The sequence below is a fragment of the Penaeus monodon genome, chromosome 36, assembly GCF_015228065.2.
Source record: "Penaeus monodon isolate SGIC_2016 chromosome 36, NSTDA_Pmon_1, whole genome shotgun sequence".
NCBI lineage: Eukaryota > Metazoa > Arthropoda > Malacostraca > Decapoda > Penaeidae > Penaeus > Penaeus monodon.
Genome location: NC_051421.1, coordinates 8,503,612 through 8,513,611, shown reverse-complemented (window position 1 = coordinate 8,513,611; position 10,000 = coordinate 8,503,612). Strand labels below are relative to the sequence as shown.

General features: G+C 38.5%; 1 protein-coding gene across 1 annotated transcript in view; it reads right to left on the bottom strand.

Moving 5' to 3' along the window:
* Nucleotides 1-1,884: 1,884 nt before the first annotated feature.
* Nucleotides 1,885-10,000, bottom strand: part of LOC119595718 (pyruvate dehydrogenase E1 component subunit beta, mitochondrial-like) — a 13,330-nt gene continuing 5,214 nt past the window's right edge. Inside the window, exons 2-8 of the mRNA XM_037944828.1 lie at nucleotides 9,876-9,995; nucleotides 7,807-7,953; nucleotides 7,507-7,614; nucleotides 6,859-6,966; nucleotides 4,852-5,032; nucleotides 4,149-4,382; nucleotides 1,885-3,028 (exon numbers count right to left, since the gene is read on the bottom strand). Of these exons, the coding sequence (XP_037800756.1) occupies nucleotides 2,877-3,028; nucleotides 4,149-4,382; nucleotides 4,852-5,032; nucleotides 6,859-6,966; nucleotides 7,507-7,614; nucleotides 7,807-7,953; nucleotides 9,876-9,995 (1,050 nt within the window). The 3' untranslated portion in view covers nucleotides 1,885-2,876. The remainder of the gene's footprint in view (nucleotides 3,029-4,148; nucleotides 4,383-4,851; nucleotides 5,033-6,858; nucleotides 6,967-7,506; nucleotides 7,615-7,806; nucleotides 7,954-9,875; nucleotides 9,996-10,000) is intronic.

The window sequence follows — 10,000 nt, the reverse complement described above, 5'->3', positions numbered from 1 at the left end:
ACAACGGCCATGGGATTGTAGGAGGGGTAGGAGTGGATGGGTGGGTATGAAGTCTCATTCCTAAAATAATTTTATCAATGGTTCTCAATATCCTTTAACTACTTTGTTCTGTAGAGGGATTTTTTTTATCCAAAAAAAAAGGTCAGACGCACCTAGTTCGATTTATTGCTTAGCGTATATGATTCCTTGCACATTAATAATTCAAATATTCTGAGTTCCTGTGTACTATTTCCTCGTGTCAGTGTAATATAATATTCATGACATTCGCCTGCAAAAAATAAAGTCGGTGCTACTATAGCATGCTTTCTTAGTCTCTGGTCTAGTAGATATTGCACTAAAAACAGTGGTGTACTTTTCCATTATTTACTGAAAATGTGCTGCCGCGTCAATACTAAGGTCATTATCGGCGTATTCAAAACACGGCGATGGGGTGGGGTTTAGGGGAGAAGCCTCGCGTAAACATTTTTTTTGGTTCACAAGGCAATGTTGTGGATTTCCAGAATGGCCTATGGTCAAAACAAACAAATGTGCCAGACATCAAAGGTTACACAGTACTATGACAAAGTGCTGGGGGGAAAGGGATAAAATGAGTTAACGTTTAGGATAAGTGTATATTAGGGATGAAAAAGAGAAGGAAAATTAAAGGGGGGAAAAGAAAAGACAAGGCAAAATTTGTTGTGACGGGGGCTGACGTCCAAGGCTGAGGTTATTTATTTATTTATTGAACATTTTCTGTCGCGACAACATCCGAGGTCATTAGCGGCGTATATAAAATATAAAGGTGGGTGCGGCTTGGGGACAAAGCCCACAGGTAAGAAAGTCTTTTTGTTCAGTAAGGCGATGTTTGAGGACTTCCTGATTGGTCAGTGGCCAAAACAAACAAATGTACCAGACATCACAGGCTATACAGCATTATGGTGAAATATTGCGAAAAGGGTAAATATGAGTTAACGATTTGAAGAAGGGGAAGAAGAGGAGAAAGAAAAACAGAGGAAGAAAGACCCTGCATAATTAGTTGAGGCAAAGGTTGAGGTCTAAGGTAGGGGAGATCTCCTACAATGGGCCTCAGTTTCCGTCTCCTTTGCCCGTCCACGACAATAACGAGCACGGGCGGGGGAGGGGAGATGAACATTGGGCCTCAGTCTCTGCCTCCTAACCCCCCCCCCCACGATAACAAAAAACAAGGGATGGGGGGGGGGGTGATGTACTTAGTATACTTATGTCTTGCTGACTGACTCTAGCCATAGTCAGTCAGTAGTGATTATGTCCCAGTACACTGCAAAGTAAAATAACACCATATGAGCTTTGTTTAATCCAATGTTTTCTGTATATACAACCATGGATCATAACATTCAAGAGATGTTCAATACAGATGCCTCTGTATCTCACTTTCCTTTCCTTGTAAAACTGTTTTATCTAATTCCTTATTTTTTTCATGAATACCATCCAAAACTCCTGTCATTCCCTGTCATTGCATACTTGCAGGTTCGTCTTTAATTCTAGTATCTTCTTTTATAGTTCATTTATCATGTTTCCACATCTCAGCTTCAGATCACCCTGTATAAATACACATCTAAGCTTCAAAGCACAAGGTTATAGGTTAGACAGAGGGACAAGAACAGAAAAAAATGAAACAGAATACATACACTTTTAACAATCACGAAGAGATCAAAGGAATATGACAAATGTCAGTAGAGTGCTCTTAAAAATGTGGAATGTTGTTAAAAAGGACTGACAATAAATAAGCACACACAGTTCTGGTAACAAACTTATTTAAGTTAGAGGTGAAATCAAGCAAACTCATTTTCCTTTTATGCTGGTCTAGAGAAACAAACATCACCATTTTCAATCTACATTAGGATCCCTTGGATAAAAACGACTTAGTCTCTACATTACAACTACCCTCAGTTCTTTATTGTAATAAGATATACTGTTTGTACAAACCTGCTCCATTATGCAACATATTTAGGATATATACACATTATTGCATAACAGAAGCAAGTTAATATTCTTCCTTTCTCAAAAGGCTTTTTCAATACTCCCAAGAAAAGTGTATACATTTCTGTGAACTTCTGGTGTGGAACTGTGAAATAACTTTAGAAATATAAAAAAATACAAGTCATTATAAACAAAAATGTGACACTGAACACAGACATTTTCAATACAAATTTCCTTTATCAATAACTAACACACATCCTTTAACTGTGCTGTCTTTATATTAATAAATGACAATATTTTTTACCATTCAGTTAAATATATAAAATATGAGTCTAAAGGAAATTTTGTGAATAATACATGTCTCATTTTTCTTTTTCTATGAATATTAGGTTATATTTTTTTGTAACTGCTGCTCCCCAAATATCCACATGTATCCTAGTTATATAATGAAAGAAAATAAATGAGGAAAACAACTTGTGAAGGATGTCAAAAGATTTTATAAAAATGAGCTGGTTTAATCTTTACATTTACATATGTTAACAAATGCTATATACATCTAAAATGCTAAATAACTTCATGTTCTTCATAGAAATGGAATTCTGTTTAGATCTTGTACATCAACAAGGAAAATATTATCAAATAACAATGCAATACAATTTCAAGTTCTTTACCATCAAGACAAGGTTCTACAGGCACATCACAAAATTATTCATATAAATTAATCTCATTTCATAATTCTTAAATTTACAACTAATTTCAACAATCAAATCACCATCACATAAATAAATAAACAAAATTATGACTTGTATTCCCCGTGAATGAGTAATGCACAGTCAGGGATCAAAGGACTTTGGACATACTACATTACACGGGACAAGATCTTTAACCCCAAATGAATACATGTTGATATCTATATCTTGACTGTTACTTGTGCAGTTTTACTTGATAATTTTCAGAACCTTCTTTACAGCCTTGACAACATCGTGCTGTTGTGGGATACAGGCAAGTTCCAGGCTCTTGGCATAAGGCATGGGAACATCCACCCCAGTCACTCGCACTACAGGGGACTCCAGATAGTGGAAGGCGGGACCTGTGGAAAGAAAAGCATTCAAGTCAAGTCTTGAAACTTAATGTCTGGCTTAGGAACTGCTGTCCATTTTCAAAAAGAGTCTGATTCAACAAAAATAGAAGTACTATTCTCGAAGAATTTTCTTACATTTAATATGTGCTGCTTCCTTTTAATCTATATTGTTCACTGGAACATGATCTATTCTCTATGTCAATAATTTAAAGAGTGTAATATGTTATGGAAAATTTTCATAAAGTGCCAGGTGATGGGAACATGCCGTAATAAAAAAAAATTGGCTGTAGGTCAGGGTGACATGAATGTGCCATCATGGATAATTCAGCTGAGGGCCAAGGTGACATGAATAGGTTATCATGGACAATTCAGCTGAGGGCAAGGGTAATGGTAATGACTCATTATGAATGCAAAAAGATCTTGGAGGATGAGTAGACTCATCGGGTATTTAGGTAGGGTCTCTTGCATTATCTTCAATAGTAAATGGAGGTGGAATGTAACATCCAGGAGTTATGACTGGAAGAGTGCCAGTTCCAGGTAGGACACTATTTCCATGATCAGGATTCTATTCCTGCCCACCATTACTGGCAGCGCAGGATGTGTTACAGAAAATTAAATAAAAAATACTTTAAAAAGACAATTATTATGTTACTTATTACCAGTCTTACTGCTGTACACTACTGACAGAGATAATATGGAATTTGATCAAGAAAACAGTCTATTATCCTCTTGATACAGTATAACAAATGGCATATATAGACCTTGAAAAATGGCAAAACAGCAAAAAAAAATGTAAGCAGAAAAAGACAATAAAACTGCAAAGAGGTAGAAAGGAATATTGACACTACACATGAATGTTTATGTGGGCCAGGCCTACAAGCCTTAGTTTAGGTTAGGTTAGGTTAGGTTGGGTGACCCAAGCGAGTCACAACTAAACAAGCCTACTGCCTGGATTATGGTCCACATGCAAGGCACCTGTATCCAACAGGGTAATAAAATGAGGATGAATCATCTCAATTAATCAAGAGAATATATTCTTGAAAAAAATACACATTCTTAACTAATATCTGATAACTCCTCTCAATAAATACATTACATGAATATCTAACAAAAGGAAATTCACACTCACTTTCGACTATCCTGGCACAAATTTCTGAGCCAATGCCACTCTGAGGCCAACCCTGTTCCACTGTCACAAGGTTGCGGGTCTTCATCACAGAGTCAATGATTGTGGCCTCATCCAGTGGGCGCAGTGAGCGGAGGTTGATCACTTCACATTCCACTCCCTCTCCTGCAAGGGCATTGGCAGCCTCCAAAGCCAGCATTACAGCACGTGAGTGAGCAACAAGGGTGATGTGTTGTCCTGGAGAAGTTGATCAAGATTCCCACAATTATTTGCATGGACATGCAGCAACATATTCAAATTTGTACTTGTTTTCAATGAAGCATATATCAATGCTGAACAAAATTAGCCTATCTACAGAGCACTAACTAAAGATGTTTGCTCTGCAAAAAGCATATGAGCAGCTTCACAAAATCTGGCAAAATGACTGTGGATAAGCAAGTTGCAAAATAGAGCAGGCAGTTATTTTTAGCCAAAATAGTCCTCCATTTAAAATTCTGCTTACTTGATGGCTGCTATGTGCTAACACTCTTTGCTTTTAGAATATCCAAAGGGTGAGGAAACCCCAACTCAATCCTTTTCGAGTAATACTGAAAGATATAACTGGATCTGTTTCATCTGCTCTAATGAAAAGAAAACATTTCCCAACCTAATCTTTCTTAAATATACAGTAAAAAGAGTTTAATAGTTGATGAGGAATCATGCTAACCTGCACGTTCAATCTTTGCCTTTCCAATAGGCAATACGAAGTCTTTGGAAAGAGCCTCCTCCGAGATGTCAAATGGCTGGCCATAGAGAATCTCATTTTCAAGCACAACAACTGGGTCAGGGTCACGAATAGCTGCCTTCAGGAGACCTCTCGCATCCTCCGAGGAGTAAGGTGACACAACCTGAAAAGAAAAGAATTCCAATAAATGATATTAAAATCAATGAAAACTTACATATTCTGTACAATCTCTCTAACCTTACAGCCACTGTGCCTTGCAATTATACATACTCATTACCTACTCAACAACAAAACCCATGAAGTATCATTCACACAAATATTTTCCTATATGAAATTCATTTTTCTTAATTTCATACTATTTCTTGAGTGATACTAAAACAGAACAAGAATGACTCCTACATGTCATATGCAAGTTTGTTTTATGATACAACCAGAACCAAAGTCAGACCTTTGCTGCAGAATGTCTATATAATGTATAAAGCTCTTTACCCATTTTATACGTTAACACCAATTTCAGTGCCAGGAAGCGCAGTGGAATATACTGTGACACCAACAATGGCATCATAATTCCATTTTTATTTTAGTTGCTGCTGAGTGATCCCCATATTCTGTTCGAGCTCGACTTTTTAGACTATATTGCCCTAGAAATTCTAGAGCTCCACCCACTCTCCCTCCTCTTCCCACCAATCACAATTCAGCTAGACTATGCCCCACCCTCTACCCATCATTGGCAGAGTCTACGTCACAGTTTCCCCCTCTGTGGTCCTTCCCTTGTCCTCTATATCCCCCTATCCTTTACTTCACCCCTTACCCTTCCACCAGGGATGGGGGAGGGGGAGAGAGAGAAAGAGAGAGAAAGAAAGAGAGAGAGAGAGAGAGAGGAAGAGAGAGAGAGAGAGAGGAAGAAGAGAAAGAGAGAGGAAGAGAGAGAGAGAGAGAGGAAGAGAAGAGAGAGAGAGAGGAAGAGAGAGAGAAGAGAGAGAAGAGGAGAGAGAAGAGAGAGAGAGGAGAGAGGAAGAGAGAGAGAGAGAGAGGAAAGAGAGAGAGAGAGAGAGAGGAAGAGAGAGAGAGAGAGAGGAGAGAGAGAGAGAGAGAGAGAAGAGAGAGAGAGAGAGAGAAAGAGAGAGAGGAGAAAGGGAAGAGAGGAAAAGAGAGAAGGAGAAGGAGAGAAAGAGAGAGGGCAAGAGAAGAAGAAGAGAATAGGAAGGAGAGAGAGAAGAAGAGAGAGAAAGAGAGAAAGAGAGAGAGCGAGAGAGAGAGCGAGAGAGGAGAGAGCGAGGAGAGAGAGAGAGAGAGAGAGAGAGAGAGAGAGAGAGAGAGAGAGAGAGAGAGAGTGAGTTTACCTTATTTTACCATGTAATAAACTTGAGGCTCCATCAAATCTTTCCTTTCAAATTTCTGTGTGTGTGTGTGTGTGTGTGTGTGTGTGTGTGTGTGTGTGTGTGGGTGTGGGTGTGGGTGGGTGTGGGTGGGTGTGGGTGGGTGTGGGTGGGTGTGGGTGGGTGTGTGTGTAGGTGTGTGGGTGTGTGTGGGTGGTGTGTGGGTGTGTGTGGGTGTGGGTGTGTGTGGGTGGGTGGGTGGGTGGGTGGGTGTGGGTGTGTGGGTGTGGGTGCATGCGTGTGCATGCGTGTGCACGCGTGTGCATGCGTGTGCACGCGTGTGCATGCGTGTGCACGCGTGTGCATGCGTGTGCACGCGTGTGCATAATAAACTGTATTAGATAAAAGACCCTCAAGACAACACCTTCAAAGTTACCACTCGCAAGCAAGAGCCCAGTACATGAGCAACACACATCTTTTAAACCATCCAGAGCAAAACAGTTAACAAGATTGTGCAAAGTGCCCTTGAATGTACTGATTCACAGATCACAGGCCCTCATTTCCCTCCTAAAAAAATGCACATCTAAAACAATTTAATGAAAGCCTTTTCTCAAGTCACACATCAATATCTTCCCAGTGATAGCTATTAAGGCCACAAGAGTTGTCTCACCTTTAGACCTGGGCAGTGCGAGTACCAGGCACCAAAGCACTGCGAATGCTGAGCCCCTACACCAGCAGCAGCTCCATTGGGACCACGGAACACAATTGGAACGTGAATCTGTAGAGAAAAAAAGTCAACTCTCACTCAGTCCTCGGGAATTTATTTCCTGCTTAAGATATCATTTTACATTGCTGAGTACATTGGCGATATGTCCATTCCTCTGGTTTCTATATTTTCTATTTATTTTGAAAGTTATCTCTAAAGAATACCACAGCACTTAAATTTGTTTTTGTCACTCAAGTGATTAAATTTGTGATGAAAGAATAACATTTATTTTATGTTTAGCTTTTTTATATCAGTCTACCTATGTATTATTTTTCAGTATCATCATGACTGTAATTGTACATTTTCTTAATTATTGCCTTATTACTATTAATTTTCTTATTTCTTTCTTTTTCTTTTTCTTTCATCTTAAACTCTTCAACCTGTCTTTCCATTTCAGCTTAAATACGAATCTATTCATGAATAAATCTATGTTCAAAAACACTTTCAAAATGACAAATATAATTCATTTTCAAGATTAACCAATCCTTATGCATAATCAATCAATGACTGAATTAATAAAGTAATAAAAATCTATAAATAAATAAACCTCACCAAGCCAGCAGACATGTAGAAGGTTTTTGAGGCCGAGTTGATCACATGGTCAATTGCTTGCATGGAGAAGTTGAAGGTCATGAACTCGCACACTGGACGAAGGCCACCCTAAGGGAAGAAACGCTCCTTAAGATCTACAAAACAAATATTAAAATTCTATCTTGGGAACTCTCCCCCACCAGAATAAAAAAAAACACTCCAGGTTACATGACTCTCATTGCTGAAGCAAAATTTCTTACTCAGTTTCAAAACAATTATCCTTTATTGCACATTACTCTAATAAATCATGTTTCGACTAACCATTGCAGCTCCAACAGCAATACCGGCAAACCCACTCTCTGTAATAGGAGTGTCGATAACGCGCTTGTCTCCATACTTCTTCCACAATCCTCGGGACACCTTGTATGCACCATCATATTGAGCCACTTCCTCACCCATCAAAAACACCTGAAAATATAGGTAAGCTACAATAATACCAGTTATTAAGTTAATAAAAAATATAAAAATAATTTTTAGTCAAGATTCTATTTTATAAACAGTAAGGAATGTAGAGTAGACATGTTGGTATGTTGTATGCAGTAACAATCATGTTTTGTTTCTTAACATAGACAGGATACTTTTTTCGATAAGTATCATAAATCCTTAACAATAATATACTCTATATAATATTTGTAAGAGATATGTAGGTTTAACAATTATACAGTAGAACAAATAAATAATTGATGAATTGATGGTGTTTATTGCATCAATTGTAGAAACGGTATGAATGAAAATGAATATCTCTCTGAAATCTGCGACCTGATACTCTTTACCCACATGATTGTTACTGGACCTTGGCAATCTGAAGCTGCAGGAGGTGGGGTTTACATTCTCTTTCTGTGTATGTCTTTTTCTGGTTTTTTGACGTCAACTCAATGTTTGCTTAACCTGGTGTTGAGACCCATTTCCTGTTCCAGTTTCACCATAATACAATTTATTGTATTTGTTACAGGGTATGTGGTATATGGCACTGCTGGGATTATTTGTGGGTGGCTTTCAGTCTCATACTATATCATGTATCTTTTAACCAGTTGCACTGACAACTTTTACCATTTCCAAAATACCTGCCAATCACCTCAGGTCAGCAGGAAGCTTCAAAAGGAAGCCTCTGGGACACTGGTGTTTCATGAATAAATCAATTATGTAAGCAACTTCAGCTTTAGGAATTCAGGACTGCAAAACCTCATGACTCTTAGGAAGAAACCAATTACAACCCCAGATTTTGTCTTATTGCAGTGGGTGTACTAGTAATGGATGTAATCATCTTTATTTGTTGGTTTTCTGTACACAGAGGAACCCCGGCCATCATCATCCCAGTGACTCAGATAATGATGATCTTCCTCCTCCACTGTAAATTGGATATTTTCAGGGATTGAGCTGCAGCAGTGTTTGATGTAAGCATGATCTTCTGGGGACAATGACAAGGATATCTGTATGTAACAAAGCCAAGTAAAATGCATGATGGCTATCTCTAGCATCTCCATGAAGAGGCAGGGCAGTAGTGCACTCAGTGGGGTGCCCATGGTAAGACTGCCAATCTGATGATAATCTTCCCTTGCAAACTCAAAGTGTCCAAAGTCTGCACACAATATCACTAGACTTTGGATGTGATGCTTTGGCAGCAGAAGGTTACTACATACCACAGAGCTGATGACCCTCTTAACAGTTCAGATTCTTCCATCTATGGGCACATTGTTGAAGAGGGATTTTACATCAAAACTTGACAACTTTTTATTTCTGCACCTGTAATTCTGAAGTCAACCACATGGTCATTGGAATTCATCAGGTGGAAATCACTGATGATCCCCAATGTGCCAGAGTGGGGTTTAACCAAACTCTTAGCTAAACTGTGGGGAGTGCTACTAGTACCTGAAGCAATCAGTCTCATTTGTATGTGGGTACAGTAGGACAGATCATGATGTCAGGTGGTTCTTCATACATACATACATACATACATACATACATACATACATACATACATACATACATACATACATACATACATACATACATACATACATACATACATACATACATACATACATACATACATACATATCTTTTGTAATCTTGCTGATGTATGTATTTCTGATGAATATATAATCAAAACAAGTCAAATAATGTATCTTGCACTGTTAAGATATTCACTCTCATACATTCCTTCTCTGCTAATAAACAAGTTGAGAAGCAAGATATTCTCATAAGCATACTTTCAACTGATGTAAAATGAAAATAAAGAGGAAAACAAGCTTTCAATAGAAGAGCAACAATTCAATAGAAGAGCAAGACACCTTTATATATAAAGACAAGGGAACACAATATGAACCTACAGTCTCATCATGCTCCATCTCCTCATCAAGTGCAGAGTTGAGGGCATCACGAACAGTCATCTGGGTTGCCGCAGCCACCCTACTTGTGGAGAAGCTTCGTGACAATGCCCCCGAAACATGCTGAA